This window comes from Siniperca chuatsi, linkage group LG17, assembly GCF_020085105.1.
Source record: "Siniperca chuatsi isolate FFG_IHB_CAS linkage group LG17, ASM2008510v1, whole genome shotgun sequence".
Lineage (NCBI taxonomy): Eukaryota > Metazoa > Chordata > Actinopteri > Centrarchiformes > Sinipercidae > Siniperca > Siniperca chuatsi.
Window position 1 is genome coordinate 11,943,400 of NC_058058.1, and position 23,412 is coordinate 11,966,811.

At 38.3% G+C, this 23,412-nt stretch overlaps 2 protein-coding genes across 2 annotated transcripts; one reads left to right on the plus strand and one right to left on the minus strand.

The window, feature by feature from the left end:
• The first annotated feature begins 784 nt into the window (after nt 1-784).
• Nucleotides 785-17,881, plus strand: dgat1a (diacylglycerol O-acyltransferase 1a). Its single transcript, XM_044172735.1, has 17 exons — nt 785-1,309; nt 3,392-3,479; nt 8,182-8,222; nt 8,825-8,910; nt 9,679-9,731; nt 10,316-10,421; nt 10,784-10,912; nt 11,481-11,555; nt 11,649-11,752; nt 11,886-11,924; nt 12,107-12,148; nt 12,419-12,463; nt 12,824-12,936; nt 13,298-13,363; nt 13,605-13,692; nt 14,104-14,166; nt 14,273-17,881. The coding sequence occupies exons 1-17, from the start codon at nt 987-989 to the stop codon at nt 14,417-14,419; spliced, it is 1,608 nt and encodes a 535-aa protein (XP_044028670.1). The 5' UTR covers nt 785-986; the 3' UTR covers nt 14,420-17,881.
• Nucleotides 17,882-18,014: 133 nt separating this feature from the next.
• On the minus strand, nt 18,015-20,742 carry cfap20 (cilia and flagella associated protein 20). The gene is made up of 6 exons (XM_044172737.1): nt 20,373-20,742; nt 19,162-19,241; nt 18,941-19,052; nt 18,579-18,767; nt 18,358-18,471; nt 18,015-18,189 (listed from the first exon to the last, which is right to left on the minus strand). Exons 1-6 carry the CDS (start codon nt 20,454-20,456, stop codon nt 18,184-18,186), a joined length of 585 nt encoding a protein of 194 aa, XP_044028672.1. The 5' UTR covers nt 20,457-20,742; the 3' UTR covers nt 18,015-18,183.
• Between the last annotated feature and the right edge of the window lie 2,670 nt (nt 20,743-23,412).

A 23,412-nucleotide genomic window follows, 5' to 3' on the forward strand; every position in this document is an offset into this window, starting at 1 on the left:
TGAGCTCTTGCCGAATTCCACATGTGGAGCAAAACAAAACAAAACCACAATACCAGCTGAAATATGGAATATAATTATGTATATGTAATGTCAACATCCATGTAATATTCTTTAATAAAGTAAATATTAATTAATTTAAGACATTAGAATGGATTAAAGTGTGGTGGCATCTGTATTGTTAAAGCATGATTGTATTGCATTAAATGTTATTACATTCAAGATGTAAATAGAGCCATCTTGTTGATATAGGGGAAATCCATGCTCTGAATGCCACTGATTTACTTCTGCAAACAAGTTTCCTGATTGTCTGGTACTGGGTCACTTTAGGACATACAGTACAGAAGCTGCAAAAAGTTGCATCTTGCCCTGAGTTTTGCCTCTCAGGTCGCTTGGTCTCATACAAACAAATTGCTCACAGCAGCAAATCCAAACCGTATGGCCTTGGCCCTAACAAACAAATTGTACACATATTTAAAGTGTTCCATTGGTTAATGAATGAATAAATAAATAAATAATACAACAGCAACAACAAAAATACATAAATAAACTATTGGTACATACACATAAAATAGCTCAGGTATATTTTCCCGATTTTAGCCTGTCAAAGGATTGTTTAATTCATAGTTCATTAAAGTTAATACAATAATGTATATATCTTTTTTTATATCGAAGGGTTCAGATTTTACAATGATATCAACCCATTTAGCTAAGAAATGGACAAGACACCCCAGCTAATCCGGAAGTGGATTGGGACGTCGGCTTGATAGGGGGATGTCAGTTGAAAACACAGACCTGGCAACCCTACTGACAATTGCACCTCCTTAAACTGTAGTAGTGATGATGAAACGCCTTAACATTATATTATCATTACCACGACTGACGCGACTTGAGACAAGAGCAGCCTGAAAGTCTTCATTCAGTTCTTGATGTAAAGCTACGGATGGAAACAGAGAGAAGCGGGTGACAGCAGTTCAACCAGCAATGTCATGCAGGTAAAAAACTGCGTGATTGAAGCCGCTGAAATGAGCGATAGAGCCGAGATGAGAGGGCCCGTAACCCGCCGGAGGAGGACGACCATCTCCGGAGGTGGCAACGGAGCGGTCAGCGTCAAACAAGCCAACGGGAGCAAGTGGCACGATGCCGGGGAGAAACCCCCACTGTATCCGGCTAAAGCCGCAGACGAGGTGTCCAGGCACGCAAGTAACAACGGGAAGGTGGACAGACAGATGGGGGTGTCAGGGAAGCAGCAGCTCCCAAACAGTCCGAGGAAACACAGGAGTGCAGTGGAAGACATCACCGAGAAACTCAGGTAACTTAACCGTTGATATATATATATTTTAAAAAGACGTTAAATGCTACGTTCCAACATCACGTTACGTATGTTAACTAACGGTAACTAAAATGTCACGAACAAGCTTCATTTCATATTAACATTACAGATTTTCTACTGTCTTCATTTATAGCATAGTATTTAGGTGGAGGTTAGTCATTTGTATAAAACCTTCTCAAGTCTGAAGGTGACATGGAAGGTTTCCATGTCCAACACCTTCCTTTGAATAAAAGAAAACGTCCCTTCCTACATGTTAGTGGTATGTTGCTTTGATTTATTTGGTCCAAGCACAGAACAAACTGTTTATTGTTATGAATTTGAGGCTCTGAGTAAGAATTGCAATTTTGTTAGAGTAGCAAGCCCATTTAGAAATCATGTTAATGTCCCTTGATGGTGTACAACCTGCTTTGCATAGACATGCCAACGCTACACTTGGAAACAATAAGGAAAAAGTAGAAGTATTTTTTTTTTTAATAAAAAAAAAATGCTATGATCATAAATTAAATCAAGCATTTAAATAGCATGTGCATTTTTTACACGGAAAGGAAGGTATCATTTCAGCAGCCGCTTTCTCTTTATGAAAGAGAGAGCTGTACGTTTGGAAACAGGGCATGCCAACAGAATAGGTAATGGGTAAGAGTGAGAGCAGCCATTATGAGAGAAGACACAACAGCCTGAGCCTTACCCTAAACATAACCATTCAATTTATGGTAACACGCCCACCTCTCCAGATATGTCTTCGCCTTTGAAAACATGCATTTCTACAGGGGTGAAGCCGCCTCTACTTATTGTTGTAAGCTGGCTGAGGTTTTACGCATCTTTTGGACTTAAAGATTGGTATCCTAAAGTCATGTGACACTGCAACACCAGAATGCTGAAATAAAGTGATTGTAGATACTTTATTTCAGCTTTCGTCTTGCCAACTAGATGAGGTGCATGTGTGAAGTGTCACTTTCCTGTATTACAGGAACTGTGAAACAACAATGGCCTGTGATTTTGCAATACTGTGCTTGCTGACAACCTGTCTGTCTGCACGTTCTTCTGCTGGGCTGGTCTTGCCATGCGTGTATCCTGGCACTCATTGAGGAACCCCTACACTCTTTCCTCTCTTTAAATGCTCCTTCCCTTCCTTACTTCAGCTAAGCCACCCCTGTCTCTTCACCTCATTTTACCTGTCTTCTTGTCCACCTTTCACTCTTTAACACGGCATTAACCCCCACTTTATTTTTCTATCCTGTTTCTCCTCTTCAAATTCTCCTCCTCCTTGCTATATGTTCTTTCCTTCTTGCTCCTTGTTCTCCTCTCCCTTGTCTTTCATCTCTCTGTTGTCTCGGTCACGTATGGTTGTGTAGAAATTCTTGCCTGATAAATAGCCTCAGTTTTCACAGTGCTCTTTGGACAGTGGGGTCAATACCTTTTAACCTACATTCTCACAAGTCTTTCATTGCCTGGTGCAGTTGTAGGAACAAACATTAGACCACTGGATGTGATTAATTCATTTAAAAGCCAGTAGGACAAGAAAATTATTTTATATCTCAACTTGGGGTTTCTTAACTACTGTTAAGTGCTTTTACACCTAGCAAGTCTAGGAAAGTAAATGCCTTAACCTACCGTTAATAAATACAAAAACTTAAATATTTCACAAAAATTTGAATGTGTGCTGCACAGTGGGTCCTCAACATTGTCATGTTAAATTAGTAAAATGTGGAACTTATTTTTTACCTTGGTGCTCAGTACACCCCCACTCTAAATCACTCTAACCATGCATCACTATGAGTTGTCAGTTTGAATCATGCAGCCTCCTTCAAACCAAATACAAACATACCGTCATCAAAATGCAAAATCAGTCTTCTTGGTCTCTTCATAACAACACTTCTAGTCATGTTTAACTTCAAGATTCAGTTGAATGTTTCCTTAACAGAGATTTGAGAGTGACTAGAGGGATGTACCCAGTGATTTAATCCCTGAGTTTGTGGAAATAAATGGGCACGAAGGAATGTGAAGAGCTTGATATACCCTAAAAATCATCAGTAAAAGTGTTGACTGTGTGTTTCCCTGCAGCTGTCACGTCCTCCAGGAGTCTCTCTTGAGCTCGGCCAGCGGCTACAGCAACTACAGAGGAATCCTCAACTGGTGTGTTGTCATGCTGGTAAGTAAGACTAATGTGTCTATTCAGAGCTAAAAATGTACTGCACTGTGACTTCCAAAACTTGCAATGTAGACCCTGACATAGCTAATTATTACTCCTCTTGGCATTTGAATGTTTGTGGAACAGAAAAATGACTCATAAATACTGGATGAAAACATAACAGGAAATCATGCAATTTATAATTTTCTCTTTCATCTCATGACATTGCCTGAAATTACTGTCTGGGGCCTTATTGTACGTTGTCACATCTGTTGTCATTATTCTTAACCTGTGTTGTATATTCCTTTCTCTTTCTGTCTCTCACTCTCACACACACACACACACAAACGATCATAGAGTATATAAAACTACCACAGCAGTGTTGCTTTAACAACAAAAGCAGAAGTGGCAGTCCACACTTGCACAGCGACACATAAAAGATGTCTGTTTGAATTGTCTGTGAGAAGTCTGATAAGTTGCTTTTTATGTTCTCTCTCTTCACATAAGTAGGTACACCACATATGCATGCACAGTTGCTCCCTCATGGCTAGGTTTGCCATTTCCTGTACTTTCTCATTTCTACAGCTTTGATTAAGGGGGGTTGATTAGCTACAGTTTCATCTCAGTGAGTTTGCTTTTTAAGTTGACTCTCATCAAAAGGGGACTTTCTGTCAGCTGCACTTGTAGTCAGGGTGTTCTGGTATAGTGGTATAGTATGCAGTGAATATCCTAAGGATTGAAGTGACAGACAATGATCATATGTTGAGCACAATATGAATTTTCTATCATCCCTGTGTTACAGGAGTGAGATGATTGTAGGGTGCATGACGCATTGAAGTATCTGTGAAATATAGAAAGTGTTTCATTTTTAGTGTCTTTTATGATTTGACCCACATCCATAAGTATTAAATCGTTTTATTTTAAATCCTTGCTTTTAATAGTCACACGTTTTTATAAATTATAGCATCACACACATGCCTGATGGGCATGTTTTTCTTACAGTATCTTCTGCTCAAAGCGGAGTCAGCATGCTCGGACAGTGAAGTTGTTTCTCATTCTGAAATTCTAAAATAAAACATGAGACTAAAAGATTAATCTTCTAGCAGGGACATTATAATTTTAGCCTATGTATGCATGGCAGTTTATGCTTGCAAATCTTAAGCTTGTTAGTACGATCTAAGAAGGTTCACTTGAAAGCAGCATCAGAAGCTGCTTGCAAAAACATGTGAGAGAAGCACTCCATATGACAAGAAAATAAACTAGCAGGAGCTCCTGTTAAAACGGGCTATGCTACAGTGTATGCACATACTGTACACATGTGCAGCTACTGTTCTGTTGCAGACTTATTTATTATTATTTCTATCTCTATTGCGGACTTATTTATTATTATTTCTATTCTATTAGTACTTCTCCTCCTGTGTGCATTGACGTGATAGTGAGCAGCTGTAACAAAAGAGTTTCCCCTCAGGGATCAATAAAGTATCTCTGAATCTGATTCTAGACCGTGTTTAAGATGCAATGCAAAATAGGCCAGTGGATGTCTGTGGCATTTATGTCAAGAGACTCTGGTTTTGGCTGTGGCTTTTCAAACTCTTGTAACGTAGCCAAATACCGACGTTAGGGTTAAATATAGGGTACATATTTTAAAATAATAAGTAATTTATCAGTTGTGTTCAATGCAGAATCTCACAGTCTCTGTTGAAACGTGTCACAGTTAAATATGTCCCCATGGGCTGAAGTCACTTCGGGACAAGTGAACTCTCCACCTTGTTCTAATGGCTGAGTGTGTGTGTGTGTGTGTGTGTGTGTGTGTAGGCACCCTGCAGTGCCTATGAACATCCAGTCACTGTTAGTATTTTCATAGGCGTGGAGGATACAAATATCCACTTGGCCATAATCCTAATAAAATTGAAATGGACACAGACTATAAATAGAGCGCTATACATGTGTGTTAGTGCTTGTTTCTGTCTATGTGCATGCACAAGGATTACTTGTCTCCGTGTTTGTGTACATTATATGTGAGTGTTTGTGTATATGTGTTATTGTGTGTGTATTTTTGTAGGTTTTTCCAAATCAAGCCTAATTTTGCAGTTCTGTGACGGGATTAATCCCATCTTTGAAAGTTTATATTGCCATGACGATCACGTCCTCTACTTTGTGGTCACCAGGGACAGTTGACACTTCTCGGTTCAGACCGTTTTTAGGAAGCCTTCAGGATTAGGCCGTAAGAGTGTGAAGTGGAACCACAGAGTCTGCTGTGTGTGTGTGTGTGTGTGTGTGTGTGTGTGTGTGTGCGCATTTAGAAGCTTAGTTGTATAATTTGTCCTCAATAACCAGGACCGTCGGCTAAATTCCTATAATGTCAGCTGCAGGAGCACATGTTTCTAGAGATGAGAGCTTAGATGTGTTGTTACCTTCATTTTTACACTCTGAATGTTGAGGCCAAGTGTCTACAAATATTACTAATTCAATTCATGCACAACCTTGAAATATAGGTGGCTGGAAAACTACAAAAAAAATCGACTACTTGCTTTCAGAACAGCTACGCTTCTTCTTTTAATTCTCTTAAAGAGTTTGTAAAGTAGATGTACATGCTTGTGACTGTTCTTGTTGAACAAGACTTTCAAGCAAAAATCATCCCAGAATGTGGTACAAACAATTGATGCTTCAGCTGGTTCATATCATTGTTCCCTCTGATGTGCAGCCAAACAGACAATGTGAATAGCTTAAATGACCACAAGGACAGTGCATAGCAAAGCAAAACTTTACAGTGCCAGCTGCAAATTTGTTATCTCACTCAATTAGTTACCGAGCGTATACCAAGACCGTTAGAACAAGCGTCAGAAAAGTAGTGGCTAGTTTGTTTTGCTGATCATTCCACATGTTTTTTGGATTATGAATACAAACTGCTGACTGGTTATGTAGATACAGAACATACGTGCATGTCAGTGTTCAGCTGGCCATCTGCTGTAGTCTTTGCTGTGTGTTGAAAGAAAAACCTTTTAACAGAAGACAATGCAAAATGTTTAATCATTCAATCTTTGCTGGTACCAGTTTTCTCAGGTCAGCTTTGTATGTCAGGATCCTAATGTTCAGCCAACCCCAGTAGCTCTTTCTATTTTTAAACTTGCCATCCACCAAATCTGATACGTCTCTCCTATCCACAGCTAAGGACACGGAGATGCAGTTTAATTAAGTTCATTACTAAAACTTTATTAAAACTAATCCCAGACAAAATAAAAAGCAGATATTATCAACAAATAGTTGGTAACATTTTGGTTCATCATAATTGTTGTTTAGACACATATTACATATTATTCAAAGGTAATATAAATGGTGTGTATAGATTGTGAATATTGTATTACTTAGATATTATTTGATTTAATAGAGACATTTGTTGTTCAAAATGGGGGGGAAATCAATTTTAACGTCTTATCGTTTAGTGTTTTATTACTGAGGGAATTATTTATACAACAAATATGAAAAATGGCAATAAATGGCCAACTGTAAACTGAAATAATAAATCTGTGAAAGTATGTAAATGACAGTAACAAGATAACATTTAGAGTTTACTGACTATAAGACAGATAACTGATTGTAGAAAAGCATACTAACTGCAATTAATAGTTTACTGCTGGACAGTAATGGCAGCCTGGGTTCACTTAATATACCCCCTGCTGAAGTGTCTTTGAGCAAGACACTGAATTTCTGCCAACTCCCAGGGTGTTGCTCTGTATCTGGCAAGAGAGAAGACACATTTGTACAGTTGAAGTTTTGCAATTATAGATTTTGCAATGTTCTCTATAAATGCTCTAGACACGCCACTGTCCCAATAATCCTGTCCTATGTGATGGTCCTCTAAAGGTTACTAAAGCAAAGGTTACTGGTTTGGACAAAAGACATAGTTGAATCAAAACCACATTGCTGCAGGGTCTTGGCAGGCCAGTGGGCTGAGGTGCAACATGCCACATAGTCACTACAGCACGACCTTATCATGTGTCATACCCTCTCTGTCCTCATTATCTTAACTGTTTTTGTAAATCATGTACTGAATACGCCATAAAAATGATTAAAAAAAATGTATACATGCTATACATATGCAGTGTTGGCTCTCTGTGGTGAGTGGATGGTTAGCTTTATCTCAGAAAAGCTCAGCTAGCTGATGACTGAGATAAAGCTGGACTCGGACCTTGACCTTTAGTACATAATATAATAATAAACTCATTTTACTTTTTAAGAGTGTGACAGTAACATGTTGTTAAAACGGAGGTATGAAACAGATCTGATCTATGCAGTCGTTTAAACACATCATGTAACTTTATATTGCTCGCGTTGCTCTTTCTGTAAGTTGCTCTGCTTAAGAACAGTTTTCACACAGGTAAGGTGTGTGCGCCTGTGTGTTTTGTGGGCAGTCACTGTTTAACCATCTGAAGTCAAAGCTGTCATTAAAAGGAAACAGTCTGTTCCTGTACTTGTTTTGAATAATAACTCACTCAACACGTACAAACAAACACATCTGCAGACTAATCATGAGCAGAGCTGTGGGCAAAGATAAATGATAAGCCAGATTTATAGCAGAGGGCTAAAAATACGTTTGGCTGGTAAAAAGGCCCAGATTTAATGAATGGCCAGATACATTTTTAAAATATTTTTTTGTATGACTCTTGTTGATACTGTGATACTATGCTCATTATCTCCTGTTGGCTGTTTTGTCCTCTTTCAGGTGCTGAGTAATGCACGCCTCTTCTTGGAGAACATTATAAAGTGAGTGTGCACCTACACACACAAACGTACACTTATGTAATGTATATACACAGGCGCTGTTACAACTCACTCCCATTTGGTTATGCAACTGGCCATCACCTCTGATCTTCCACTTCACCATCACTCCTTATTTTATTACATTACATTACTCAATGTCATCAAAAATGTAAAGTGCATCCCTCTAAACAAACAACTACAAGCATGTTCAGTGCTTCAGTACAAGTACTTTGTTTGTTTGTTTGTTTCTAAAGAATTGAGACATAAGTAAGTGTCAGCATGATGTGTCCAGGTTTAGTCTAAAAAATTAAACATTCATATTAAATCAGATAGAAAACAGTACGCATACAGTTTCTTTGTTAGCTGACAATTCTAGGGGTTTCACCCGACTGTGGTACTCCTTTTCTTTCCCTTTTTTTTTTAATTTAAATGCATTTCTATAGATCACACTGTAGCTATGGGCAGAGTGAAGTCCTGCCAACCACACAAAACCATTACCTGACTGCTCAAATCTTAAACCTTAAACTAAACATTAAACAATAACCTTTTTTAAATTATGTCTGGTGGGATCAATAATTGTACTTCTCATCTCTTCTCTCATCTAGGTATGGTATCTTGGTGGACCCTATCCAAGTAGTGTCTCTCTTCTTGAAGGACCCCTATAGCTGGCCAGCAGCTTGCCTCATCATTGGTATGGAGCATTTATTTTACTGTGTCAATGTTGTCCAAACAGATGGTGAATGACTTACAGCCATTTGTCGTTCTGTGACCTTATGATTGATATTCATGTTGAACTTAGCAAACAAGTGTACCTTTTTTTTTTTTTTTAATTTCTGTACTTAAATCAGGAAACATTCCTTTCAGTAACGGTAACGCAAAGTGTTATTGTTGATCGTAATAAAACATGTGTTTTACATCCTCTCCATGTTCCAAAAGGCTGATCTGATACAGCATTATACAGATTTAATGAGCCAGATGCTCAAAGATAGCATATACTGTAGAAGCATTGTTAGCATGACTTCCTGTGTTGGATACTCGAGCACAGCTGTTGTGTTGAATATTCACCCTTTATTTACCCAGAGAAGGTTGACTCCTGACATTGTCTCTTTTCCGGCAACAACCGGCATTATCAATGCAGTAAAACAAGTCAATACTAAGGTGAATGAACACAGCTGTCCTCAGCAGGGATAGACTCTGACCTACAGGATAACATTAGATCAATCAATCTGAATAAAATCCTACTTTTTAGAGAAAATGAAATATTATAGTACATGAAACATGCCTGCAGGCCACCATGCTCAACAAAATCAGTATTCATCACCACTTGCCAGTTTCTCCATCTCTCTGTCTGTGTTAAATGGTGTTAAACGGAGTTATAAAATAAAGTCAACCCACCATGGTTCACATCTGTGTGTCGCTGTAGCTGATGAATCTGTTGTTTGTTTGTTGTGTGTTTCAGCGTCTAATGTGTTCATCTTAGCAGCCTTGTACACAGAGAGGCGTCTGGCTGTGGTGAGTACTTACAATGATTTGCATTTTCCTAGTTGCAACAAATGTTCTTTTACATATTGTGACCCAAATTTCAACTATTGTGGATACTGCAAATTTTACCTAATTTTTCAATTCAGTTTGCTTTTGTACTTTGCTTTGTTGAATCATTTGACTCCACTATTGTTTGGATCCCAAAAGACCTAAGGTTGACATTGTAACTTTTTAGTTTAGGGATTTCTGTCAGAAATGTTGCTGCATGGATAGATAAGCTGTAAAGAGAGTGTAGGTTTGTGTTTAATTTATCTTTCAGGGATCTCCCATCAAGAATGTTTGCCTGAAACAGGTGCTTTACACATCCTGGAGTCTATACAGTCTTTTTACCTGCTCTTAACTCTGAACACCACCCCTGGTTCAGATTAGATTACGTATAATCTAAAACACTTCTGACAAATGTAATTAAATGTAAATTATTTGTAAAAAGCACAGTAGATCTAGTGTTGCACAGCGAAAAGTGTTTCTCTGGTTAAAAGAACAAATAATGAAAGCACAGCTCAAATGGTTTACAGTGACAAGACTCTTCTCTGTTTTTCTTTCATCATTCCTAGGGTACCATTTCCGAAAAGACAGGACTGATTCTTCACATTTTTAACCTGACATCCATGTTGATCTTTCCTTCAGCCACTGTACTCACTGTGACCTCCATGACCCCAGGTACATAATACACAAATATATACATGTTTACATACTATATTTATGAGACAAAAATAAAGAATTTTGAATAAGAATTAATGCATGTGTGTATTTTGATGCCAGCACACAAATGTGTCTGCGGCATCAGAAATGACATTAAAATCAACACTGATGTCAAGAGTTATCATTTAAAAACTATTGAACCAATAAACTGTTTAGTTTAGTTCCTATATGTACACACACCCCATATTTTCCTTTCATCTTCCATTTATTGCTCTTAGACAGTGTGTGTGTGTGTGTGTGTGTGTGTGTGTGTGTGTGTGTGTGTGTGTGTGTGTGTGTGTGTGTGTGTGTGTGTGTGTGTGTGTGTGTGTGTGTGTCAGTGGGTGGTGTGCTCTCCCTAGGAGTCTACACAGTGCTGTTTCTCAAGCTGTACTCCTACCAAGACACCAACAGGTGGTGTAGAGAAATCAGACAAGCGAAAGCTAAGAGACTAACACGGTCATACTCATGTAAGTATATCAACACACACACAAACTGTTGAAGAAATGTTATCTAGATTGTGAGTAGGCAAACACATGTAGAACACGGTACAAGGGCAGAGCTATGAGCAGGGCTCTTGAGCAGGGCACTTCACCCCTGAGTTTCTCCAGTGGAGCTGTTAGCGGCCAACAGATCAGACTAGCAGTAAGCCTAACTTGGGGTAAGTAAAGGTTGTAAAAAGTAAAAGTAAAAATGGATTCATACTCACAAATGTCAGTGCATGCTTAATTTATCACTGTGATGCTACTACCATCTAGTGGTGACAAGACAAACTGAAGCTTTTGGCTAACACTGTGTCATGCACACAGACAGAGATCAAAACTATGTGTCTTGAACAGCTATCACTTGGTATGTTTTGAAGCTATTTTAATTATAAATGCATCTTGATGACTTTATCTCCTCACTGTAGGAGATGAGATAAACAGACAAGTATTTATAATGAAATTTGGTGGGTAATGAAATGAGCTTGTGAGACTGAAAGTACCAACTAATTACCATCTCTGTTTTTGTGTGTGTTTGTGTCTGTGTGTTTTTTAGGCCCGTCTGTGGCACAGTCCAATGGTTCAGCAATTCATACTCATGTCTCCTACCCAGGCAACCTCACCCACAGAGGTAACCATGGAGATAAACAGCACAGTTTTTAAATGAAACATTTTAATGGTAAATAATCATTAATTTAAATATTTTTTCTCTGTTTGTCTTTAGACATGTACTACTTTGTCTTTGCCCCGACTCTCTGCTACCAGCTCAACTTCCCACGGTCACCTCGAATACGCAAAAGGTTCCTGATGAGAAGACTTTTTGAAATGGTGAGAGGGAACACACACACACACGTTGTCTATGTTCTTGATGATGTAAACTGAGATGGTGGGAAATTATCTACAAACAGGAACAGACATGCATGTGAACATTTTTTTGATTTTGACTTGCTCTTTCTTGTAGCTTTTCTTCATGCAGCTGTTGGTGGGACTGATACAGCAGGTATGTTAAACATTTACTTGACTTAAAGCACACAGACAAGCATTCAGGATGTACTCTGCACACACGCATTGAAACACAAGGCTCAATAGGAAGTCATTTGTCGTGGAAACATTTGCCTATTTAAATCTGTTTTCACCACTCAAACAAAGCAAACTAAAGCGATTTTTATTTGTGTCTTCCAGTGGATGGTTCCCACCATACAGAACTCAATGAAACCATTCCAGGTGCGTATACATACACACACACACACACACGCATACACAAAGGAGAGCTTGATTTATTTTACCTTGCATGTAATGTGCCTACTTGCTCACAGCCTTACCAACAACCTCTGCTCTAAAATTAATATAATATTAAGCCAGTAGTGTATCAATATATGCTGTATATGAACATAAATGGCTCTCATGAGAGCAAGAAGCAAGGGATCATAGACTATAATTGGTTTTGTCTTAAGGTCAAAACGTTGATAATGAGAAAATATCATTGTCTCACAGGAAATGGACTTTTCTAGGATGGTGGAGCGCCTCCTAAAGTTAGCTGTGAGTATCATGACGTACTATAGTTACACTGGATACACAGTTATGTTTTTAAAAAATTAAAGGAAATGGAAAAAAACACCGCTTTTATCACTTCATCTTGCATATTGAACCCTGAGGTTGTCTCCAGTTGTGATAACTATCTCACATGTGTATTAGGACTTAATGTATTAGAGAAGATGTAGCAACAACATGGCAACCATAGTGTAACCTCACCAACACAGACACCTTTCCTAACTTCACCCTTCACCCTCTCCCGTTTCCTCTTCTCTCCTCCATTGTCTCCACTCCTCCTCTCCTCTCCTCTCCTCTCCTCCTCTCCTCTCCTCCCCTCCTCTCTCCTCCCCTCCTCTCCTCTCCCAGGTCCCTAACCATCTGATATGGTTAATATTCTTCTATTGGTTTTTCCACTCTTCTATGAACTTTGTGGCAGAGCTGCTGCAGTTTGGAGACAGAGAGTTCTACAAAGACTGGTGGTGAGTCAATCACACACACCTAAACATTTAGATCAAAACTAATAAAAACACACATGTAACTGGTACACGTGTTGAGTGTGTCCCATCTAATCTCCGGGGTAATTTGCTAGATTTTTCCAGTGTGCTAAGTCCACATATTTTCAACTGTGATCCCCCTAAATTTACTAACACCAATATTTCATCTTTGTGTTTCCAAATGCAAGTATGCACATACCATCAATTGTGCATGTGCATAAGCAGACCATGTGTTACACATTACAGAGGAATAAAAGCGTATTTATTCAAATATGTGGTCATCATTCAGAACACCCGGTGGTCTTGAAGTCATTATCTCAAACTGTGCCATTTTTGTTCTTTTCAGGAACTCTGAGACCGTCACATATTTCTGGGCCAACTGGAATATCCCAGTTCACAAGTGGTGCCTGAGGTGAGCACCAAACTTTCTATACGTTTTTTTTTTTCCGACATCGACGACCTGTTTGATGTTTTGGCTTCACATTATCATTGTAGTCTGTATGGAATAAAATCCAAAGTACGATAATACAGATATCAATGTATCAACTGCCATTTATTTCAGTGTATTTTCAGCCAGATTTAAGAGATAAAGATCAGTGTAATTTGTCAAGTGTCTGTGTATGTGCTTAATCGTGTGTCTTTGTGTGTTACAGACACTTCTATAAGCCCATGTTGAGGAAGGGGATCAACAAGTTTCTGGCTCAAACTGCCGTCTTCCTGCTGTCTGCCTTCTTCCACGAGGTAAGCAACAGCATTCAGCCTTCCTGTGTGGCACAAAGCACTACTGACGTCTACATATCTGCTAATTCAACCTTAAAACGGCTGTAATTTTTATTTTCACTTAATGTCTGTACATGAAATGGCCTGTTATGGACTGTTGTTTTATTTACATGACAGCAACAATTTTACATTATCATATGCAATGCAAATTCAAAATGTCACGTATTATTTGAAACACTATCAAGAGCTATGGGGTGTTGGCTTGCAGGTAGACGTCTAAGTAAGTCAAGATGAGCCAAAAGTTTGATTCCTAAAAATAAAAAGACTGCATCTGAGATATGAGTATTTAGCTTTTTCCTCCTTACACGTTATGAAAAATGTGTAAGGAGGGAAAAGCTGAATTGATTGTATTTCTCTGTCTTTCTTCTTCAGTACCTGGTGAGTGTTCCTTTGAAGATGTTCAGACTGTGGGCTTTTATGGGAATGATGGCTCAGGTAAGACACACTGACTCCTTCTTGTCTCTACTCTCTCCTTTTCTCTCTCCCATACACAGACCTCGTAGATAAACACACTTTGACCTCTGAACTTTAATCTCTTCAGGTTCCGCTGGCTTGGTTTGTGGGTCGTTTCCTGAATGGAAACTATGGCAACGCCGCTGTGTGGATCTCACTCATCATTGGCCAGCCTGTCGCTGTGTTGATGTATGTCCATGACTACTATGTAATTCATTATGGGAGCACTACATAGTACTGGACAAACACACATTGTCTCACAGTCACACACATAAACATGTACAAGTCATGTTACACACACGCACACGCACACACACACACACACACACAGCCTGCAGGGCAACTCAATGAGTGAATGCAGAGCAAGTGAAGGGGACTATAAGCGGTAACAGCAGGAAAATTGTTTGACTTCTTGATTTTTGCACTAAAGATTAATGAACCATAGTATTTCAGGTAATGATTCTAACAACATGAGAAGTGCTTGGTTTAAAGCGATATTCCACTTTAGTAGGACAAACATACCTTTGTAGTCAGCAAACCTCGGGATCAGCAGTCACCATCCGCTCTTAATATCTGTATCTAGCATGGGAATGTTTCAACTTTAAACAAATGATCCTGGACCCAAAGTGAAATAGCACTTGGATCTCTGTTATTGGAATTGATCCCTGACTGTTAGATTTGTTAGAAGCATGATTTCATCTTAAGCAGATTTTGCTGAAACAAAAGTAATTGTGTGGTGCTAAGGTTTCCTAGAGTGGCCAGTGTTAGTGGTTGATGATCCATGAGCTCAGAGGTTAGGTGCACTAGAGTGAACTTCTTCTCTGTGACTTTCAACAACAATTTCTTGAACTTTTAAAAGCACTTCAATGCATTCAAAAGTGGAAACACTGCTTGTAACCAAGCACTCCTTGAGTTTTGAAAAAAATGCACACAGCTTCCTGCGCAACAAATGTGAACCACTGCCGAGCAAGCAAGAGCCAGGACAGGACGGGATCCTGCCTCCATAGAGCCAATATGAAAATGTTGTTTCTATACCTGTGGATTAGAAGTAACTTTTTTTTCTTGTATCCAAAGGCAACAGAGAAATTATGAAGCCAGATAAACAGTTTGTTTCTACAAGCTTAGGCTTAAAAATTACAATTGCCAATTTAGGGTGTCTCCAGATCTTCAAATCGACCACAGTAACAGTTTTTTTTACATGTGCTCTGTGTATATATATCCTATATCCCTCTCTTTTTGATGCAATGCAGTTGTTGAGTATTACAGAAATTTATAATAAATGGATTTGTTAAACAAAAATGGTCAAAGGCAAGAAAACTGAAGAAAGAGATGGAGGGAAGAAGCTATAAAGTGAAGGAGAAATGGTAAAGGGACGTTCTTTGTGACCTTATTTGTACAGTCGTGGACCTCCAGGCTGCCTCTCTTCTGTTTCTCAGCTACAAACAACATCAATGCAAGCTCTTAGTGTAACAGTACACGCTACAGGTGTGTTTGCCTTGGCTTTATTGTCTTTTTTTGTGTTGCATTTGACTTATCAGATGGTTTATTTTTTTACTTTGTATAATTTTATGTGTTGGCATGACTGCAGTTATGTTGTGCCATCTTGAAATTATAATTTGTTATTATTTTATTTGAAATCAATGAGTTAATGCAGTAGTTGATTTAATATTTAGATTTACTGATTTGAACCAATGAAAGTTTTTTTGCACTTTAAAGAGATGCATGTTATTGACTAAAGCAATAGATTTCTATGAATGTATTATGTATTCTTTAAGTTATATCAATCGTGTAAGGAAAATGTTTTGTTAAAATAATTTGTGTGTTTTGTAATTTGCTTGTTGACATTTGTTGTTTTCAGTTTGTAAAACAGCAGCTGCAGTGATAATAAGAGTTTCAAACAGCCTTTTCATGCCATTTTTTTCAGTATTTAAGTCTATTTCTTGGTTTGACCTAATTCAGAAGTTATTAAAGCCTGACACTGTTGCCAATATCGATATTGCCATATAATAGTTAATATAGGAAGATGTTCTTTTATTTACCTTTATATTTATGTTTTAATCTGCTTTCCAAATTTGCAGTGACAGTTGACTGGACATGTTAAAGGTGGGGTATGCGATTCTAATCCAATACACGTCTTTTTTTAAAATTCAGTGAATATCTCCTCACGGTCCGCTAGCAGTCCGTTTAGTGTGTGTGCTGAAAAAATAAACTCTGGTGGTTTTACACAGCCCTGGCTCTGTAAATGGGACCAAGACACTTTATTTATTTGCTGTTGTTATGTTTGCTATAATAGCAGGACAGTTGTGAGTCTCGCTGTCTGGAGCTGGTGTGCTGGCTCTGGGAAACCGTCTCGTCCTCTCTGGCTGTTAGCTTCGCAGCAGCAACTGTAGGGACAGTTTGCTAACCCACAACCAAGCTAATGTTAGTTACATTACTTACTGTGTCGTCGTTTGCTCTATATCATGGTATTTGTCATGGTATTGGATTTCTCCAGAATCACATACCCCACCTTTAAATCTGAGCTTTTTTATTTACACAGTTGTTAAATCATAACACCGGTTATCAAAAAGACTGTGTGTAGGCATTCCTTATTGAAATTTATAAGTGCCTGCTGTAAAAAATGTTGAAACTCAAAATATATACCAATAGCTTTACAACAAAGACACAGAGGCCAAATACTTATAACAGAAAGACATTTCCTAAACCTTATTCTATGTAGCCAGTAGATTCACAATGTATTCATATTTATATTTACTTCCTGCCCTTACCTCAAATTCTCCAAATGCAACCTAACCCTGCAGCTGTATGACATCTTTTTCAAATGTTCATTTGAAGGCAGTAACTTTTGTTTTCTTTTGGAGAGCCTTATGTAAGAGTCATGCATAAATCTTATCACGTGATTGGTATTTCAACACACGAATGGCAGCTTTAATATCTATTAGTGTGACCCCCTTGTATTAACAAATGTGACAGTTTAAAATGTTAATTGTTAATGTTAACTGTGAGCAGCTGTGCGAGTGCATGACATTTGATCCATTTTTTTTTTTTTTTTTTTTTTTAAAGAGTGAACATCTGAGGATTATTCCTGAAGTAGCAGTTGTAGCAACAAAACTTTTGGTTTGGCGGAAGGACTAAAACAAACAGTAAAATTACTAAAGTCAGTCGGTGTCAGAAAATGTTGGCGACATTCAATGGTAAATAGAACTCAAACTGCAAATTCAGAACAAATAGTTTTTCTCATTTGTATGACTCTCCTGTGAAAAATGTATTTACTCAATTGAGGTGTTTACTTTTAATTCTGCCTTTGTTTTGTTTTTGTGAGATTTCTTGGAAATGGAAAATATGAATTGACAGGGTGCCGACCTCTGAGTTTAACATAAGAACCATCATCACTAAGTTCTGTTTTACTCACCTGAAGCCCAGAACTTCCTGTTTCCACATTATTACTGCTCTTGGAATATAGATTGAAAATGCTGAAGATGCAGCTTTAAGTTGAACTGTCTTTTAAGAGTTAATTTTGTTTGTGGATGATTGTATGATGCAACTTGTAGTAAAATGAATGTATTACTGATCTGTTCATACTGTATACAGAAATCCAAAGTGAAACAAAGATTATATGTTTTGGGAATGCAAATCATTTTCATAGCCTTTCACTTGAAATGATTTGTGTTGTTTGATAAAGAATATTTATATTTGATGAATGGACTCGTCTATTTTTGTTTGTATTGTATTAAAAACAAGCTCTGGGCCCCTTAAAAGTGTAGCTTTCGATGCAAAAACTAACAATACTAGCATCTTTGAACATCTACAATATGCATTGGAAACTGTGGGAAGATGAGTCCATAAAAAACTTTATTGTGCAGAGAGCAACACAAGACGGCACTGAAAACTCATAGTAACAAAATTACCAAGTTTTAAAGTTCATCATATGTCTACACACTGAAAATCTTACAGCTAAACTCCACATCACGTCTGGGGGAAAGTGCACGTTGAGAATCTCTACTGCTGCAAGAAGCAAACACACAAACAGACGCGTGTTAGACTAACTTCTGAAAATCCAACTTTTTAAACCACTTATTTGACTAGCAGTTGTCATAACAAAGATGGAACAACATTATGTTGGTTATATGTAGTGTATGCATGATTGTTCATGTGTGGAGGTGTGTATTTCACCTTGGCTTTCTGGTTCTGAACAGGCAGGTAGAGTTTAAACTCAGCTGGGAGTTCATCCTCAGAATACAGTCTGTCTGAGAAATACACTCTCCTTATTCGACAGTTCGCGTGGATCTGAGAGGGAAACAGAAATACAGTCTTAAACATTCACTGTAGAGATTCTACGGTCACACTGAGTGCAAGCATCTGGAGACAGCTGGTTTCTGTCTCTGTGCACTAACCTGTACACGCAGCGTCTCAATGTAATTGGTTCCATAGGCCCTCCTGGTGAAGTCCGACAGGTTGAACTGAATCTGGTTCCAGCCATCATCCAGCCTCATAGGCATGGTGCAGATAAACGGCTTCACTCGTGTCGTGCTTTGATAGTTACTCGCCCGAAACCGCCTGCGAACGTTTTTATCATCCAACACCTGAAAGTTGTAAAGATGGGGAGACAGCATGATGAGTGACCGTGAATCCTGACACTGCAAGCATCAAAGCCAAAATGTACTCTATTGTGTGCATATACGCATGAGTGCACATTTGTTTATTAATACCGCCAAGACATGGAAGGTGTCTGTATCTGTAGGGGTGCCTACCCTACCTGGACTTCAAAGGTGAAATACTTCTTGAGGTTCTTAATGATCATAACGAGAAAAGGAAGCTTGATGCCCAGTGTCTTCTTGGGGTCTGCAGGACATGTTATATATGTGGTACTGCAGGGAGTAGAAGAAATAAAAAAAGACAAGGGGGACAGATGAGGGTGACTAGTGCTTGAATGAGCTGACCTGAGCTGAAGAATCAGTTAAATAGACACAAACTCACCTGACGTTAGTCCCCTCAACCTCCAACACCAGTGAGTGGATGTCATTGTCTGTGATTCTCTTGATGTGACCATTCCTCACCTGTCAACATACAGAAATATTATTTTTTGAGGTTTATATGGAGAAATCAAGCTGTATCTCACTAGTAAAGGAAAGCTGTCACCGTCATTCAACTTCACAGATATTAGTTTCTTACAGATATATCTGTATTGATGTATATGTTGGCCAAAAAATAACAAGAAGTTGCAGTACAGAAATGCCAAAGATAATTTAGAACAGTGTGAGCTTTACATAGTTTGCCAACCCTAGAGTTTGTTTATTTTTCGACTGGAAAATGTCCTGCTTAATATCTTGCTCTCTAAAACAAAAAAATAGGGGATGCTTATCAAAAAAATGATTATTTATGTAATGTGTTAATTTTACAAATGACAATCTGCTGATCATATTTTGTAATCTCTCAAATATCAATATTGGTATTGGCCTCTAAACTCCTGTATCTGCCGAGCTATAATTTAGATGCTGATGTGGGAGCAGTCAGTCAGCATGAAGTCAGTGAATATTGTCTAGACCTTTTACATCTACAAAGTGCTGTAAATTAGCTAACCTCAAACAAATTACATCCTCCCCTGTTGGTATTCTTACCGGTTACTTACCAACAGCGCATTTCGGCCCACTTATATCCTGCTCTGGTTAAATGTAATAATCAGAACTGGGGGCTTTCTGGATTTTGTTTAAATTAACAGCACCAATCGGTAATACAGATTTCCATATTTTATCAGCGCTCAAGTCCCCTAAATTCAATCCAGATCAATATTGGTGCTTTGAATGACTACTCTAAATTGTGTTTAGTTTTAAAATATCAACAATGGGATAACAACGGGAAATATCAACTGGGAAGAAACTTGAACGCGCTATTGAGAGCTGACGTACTTACTAAATCAGGGAGTCTATCTTTACTTCTGTCCTTAGCTGGAGCAGATTGACCCCACTCACCAAAGTGACAATGTAAGCGTCAAAGGTAGCTGGCTAGCTAACACAACCTTAGTCAGCTGTTTGAACAATGCATCCAAAACACACCGCAAAAAAAAATACAGTTGTAATATTATCAAGTGTTGAGCCCAAAACACCTAACGCCAACGTTACTTAGCTTTAGCACGACTAGCTAAGGAAGTTTAGTTAGGTTCATAGCATTCGTTCTGAATCGTTGCTTACCTTTTTATCCCATATCTGAAGTGGTTTGCTGCCGATGCTGTATAAAATAGACAAGAATCCGCTTTGGAATGTGTTTTTAAACATCTTCTTTGAGCTAAGCTATTCCACACTCGTTTTGTACATGTACAAGTGCACTAAAAATGTTGCTAACCAGCGTTGCGTTTGTTTACAGATATAGTTTCCGTCCCCAACGCAACCAGTTCCGTGTGGTACAAAATAACCCGTTCCGCTGCCAGAAATTAAAACGTTTCGGTTATATAAAAATCTGATTTGTCATATATTGTGATATTCCCACACGTGTCTCACGGGGAGGCGTAAAAAGAAAATAGAGTAGTGGTCACCTCTTCATTATTTTGGTGTTGCTAGGGAACAGAACCTCTTGGCGTTGTTCATGTCGGCTCTTAAATGTTGACGCATCTCGGTCGCCTTGGCAACAAAAAGCCTGACAAATCTATTATGTGTATTTTGTAATAATGGTCTACTGTATTGAAAATATATTTAAACTAGGCCAGTATTTATATTCATATCTTCAATATGAGGCCCTAATGTAAATATTCAAGTTGGGCTTGATGGTAAGGACTAAATTAATCACAATAATTACTATTAATAAGCTATATTCACATGTGTTTTATATATTATAATAATAACCTAATAGGCCTATGCAAAAACGCAAAATACTCAAAATGTCAAATAATAAAGTTGATGTTTATCTAATTTCCAAAATATCCTAGAAGTTGTTTCAGGTGTCATTTTGTGAAATATTTTAATAAATATTTTCTTTTTAGAGAATATAATTGCATGTCACCATAACTAACTTCATTGAACCTTTCAATTAATTTAACATTTAATTAATTAAATTAATTTAATCAATATTAAATTATTGCCCAGCACTGGGCTGCACTGGAATGTAACACACTAAAGCAATAGTCTAGGAGTCTTTCATGTAGTCATAGCTAAAATATTGAAGATATTGCAGCTTCTTTTTTTACTAGATGAAGATGCATTACAAAACCTACACAGTTTGAAACTCATGAAACCTTTGCTTTGTTTTGGCAGTTCTGTAATATGTCCCATTGTCAATATGGTCATAATTCTGCAGTGGCTACAGCAGGGTTACAGTGAACTGCCAAATATGAACAGAACACCAGTTAAAACCGGAAAATACTTAAAGGGGTACTCCAGAGATTTAGTATTGCACTTCCATAAAGTTGTGGAGACAGATTTGAGAAGAATGGTCAAAATGGATGCAGCAGAGGCAGAGATATCCTGTCTTTTAATCCCTAGAATGGATCCTACACTTCACATAATGCAACTTGATAGCTTCCTGTCATTAGACCCTCTCTGGCTAGTAAATGCCCACAACATTGAAGCAGTATGTTCCTAGTTTGTTACACAGGCTTTCTGTTAAAAGTCCAAGCCAAGATAATCAAGCAATGTTACTTTAGTAATTTTCTCAGACTCTAGAAATCGCTGGACAGAAAATATTATACAACTGATTGTATAGGCTGTGTAGCACGCCCCATGCACTAGTAAATTGACTTTTAGATGTTAAATTGTTAGGGTGCCCCTTTAATTCTCAAACACAATAATGGCAAGTCTCTAGGAATAGACTTCCTACACACAAGTATATTTCACAACTCCTTTCACTCACTAAATCCCACTAAAGTGTCAGGTGGGACACCCTTCCTCTCTGTCTTCCTCTCTGTCTCCAGCACTTTAAACAAGCCGGACCAGGATAGATCTGACAGTGGTTTCAAATATTTGAACAAGCCAAGAAAAATTCAATCAGACATTACCCAGGCACTTTGCAAAATGACATCACTAGCAATGCAACATAAATCAAAAGTCCCCTAATATGAACTGAAGATGAATTAATTCACTAGTTTTCAGGCCAGGTTTGTACTACAGCAGTTTGTTTGACAGCTGCACACACATGCACCTGGACATACACTAAAACATACGCACACACTCTGGAGTGGTGGCCATCTCTCTAGTTGTTTAGGTCACTGTCGTTTATGAGGTGCTGCTTCACTCCAAATAGTATATCTCCGTTAAAATAAATGCAAAAGACCTCCTCTCCATCTTTCTGCATGTGCTCTTTCTTTCTCTCTCTATACAAGTGTGAGCGTAAATTTGATGAAAATGGTTCAAAGGCTGGCAGCTTCAGAAACAGTTTATATTTCTTTTTCTGTTTCTCTCTATTATCCCCCCTCGTCTCTCTAATTGAGTTAGATATTTACACAGAGACAAACAAAGGTGTAAAAGAACATATATTTTTCCAGTTAGGGACCACCCTGGAGACAGCTTTAAATAAACTTTATTGAAAACCCACTTGAATGAAATAGTCCGTTCCGGTCTCTCCTTCCTTTTGTCTCACAAAGACTAGATAGTGTTTCTGTGTTGTGGCATCAGTCAGCTCTTAATTTTTGCACATTTCTATTTCACCTGCCAGTCACTTACTCACCTGTTATTTCAGATCCTGTTATTCCTAATTCAACCAGCAGTTGCCTTCAGTGTATCTGATACTAGTATATATGGTATACCTGCCTATCCACCTACTCCTTTATAGTCTAAGAGATATCCAAGCATTACAGCCTTTTTGCCTGTTTTTCTGCCAGTTTCTTGTCTGCCTTTTTAGACACTAAGCCCTCTAGTTGCTCCTTGTGTTGCCTGTTTTGAATGCTTACCTGTTGCCAACCTTTGCCTGCCTCAACATCAAATAAAAGATGCTTTTAACTTATCTGCCTTGTCTGTGAGTTATGCTTTTGGGTCTAAATCTCGTTTTACTGAGCCAGCACATACTCTTCTTCTGTTTGGCTTCCTCCCTTCCATCCTTTCCAAATCACTATTTCAATTATTCAGAAAAGACGAAAAAGAGACTGGGATGAAGCAGGGATACAGAGGGAGAGAAGGCAAAAGGGAGTGATCAGGAGGGGAGGAAAGATGGAGAGAAAAGTAAGGTTGACAAAGTAGGGGGAAGAGAGCCAGAGAGGTGGAGGAAGATGAGGATAGAAGGAAACTATAGGAGAGGAAAACTATT

Excerpts from the sequence above, each read along its gene's own strand:
- dgat1a (XM_044172735.1), top strand. The coding sequence starts at position 987 with ATGCAGGTAAAAAACTGCGTGATTGAAGCCGCTGAAATGAGCGATAGA. Across the intron at positions 11,556-11,648 it reads AGGCAACCTCACCCACAGAG|ACATGTACTACTTTGTCTTT; the intron begins GTAACCATGGAG and ends GTTTGTCTTTAG. Across the intron at positions 11,753-11,885 it reads TGAGAAGACTTTTTGAAATG|CTTTTCTTCATGCAGCTGTT; the intron begins GTGAGAGGGAAC and ends TCTTTCTTGTAG.
- cfap20 (XM_044172737.1), bottom strand. The coding sequence starts at position 20,456 with ATGTTTAAAAACACATTCCAAAGCGGATTCTTGTCTATTTTATACAGC. Across the intron at positions 19,242-20,372 it reads TTCAGATATGGGATAAAAAG|GTGAGGAATGGTCACATCAA; the intron begins GTAAGCAACGAT and ends GTATGTTGACAG. Across the intron at positions 19,053-19,161 it reads GTTGAGGGGACTAACGTCAG|TACCACATATATAACATGTC; the intron begins GTGAGTTTGTGT and ends TACTCCCTGCAG.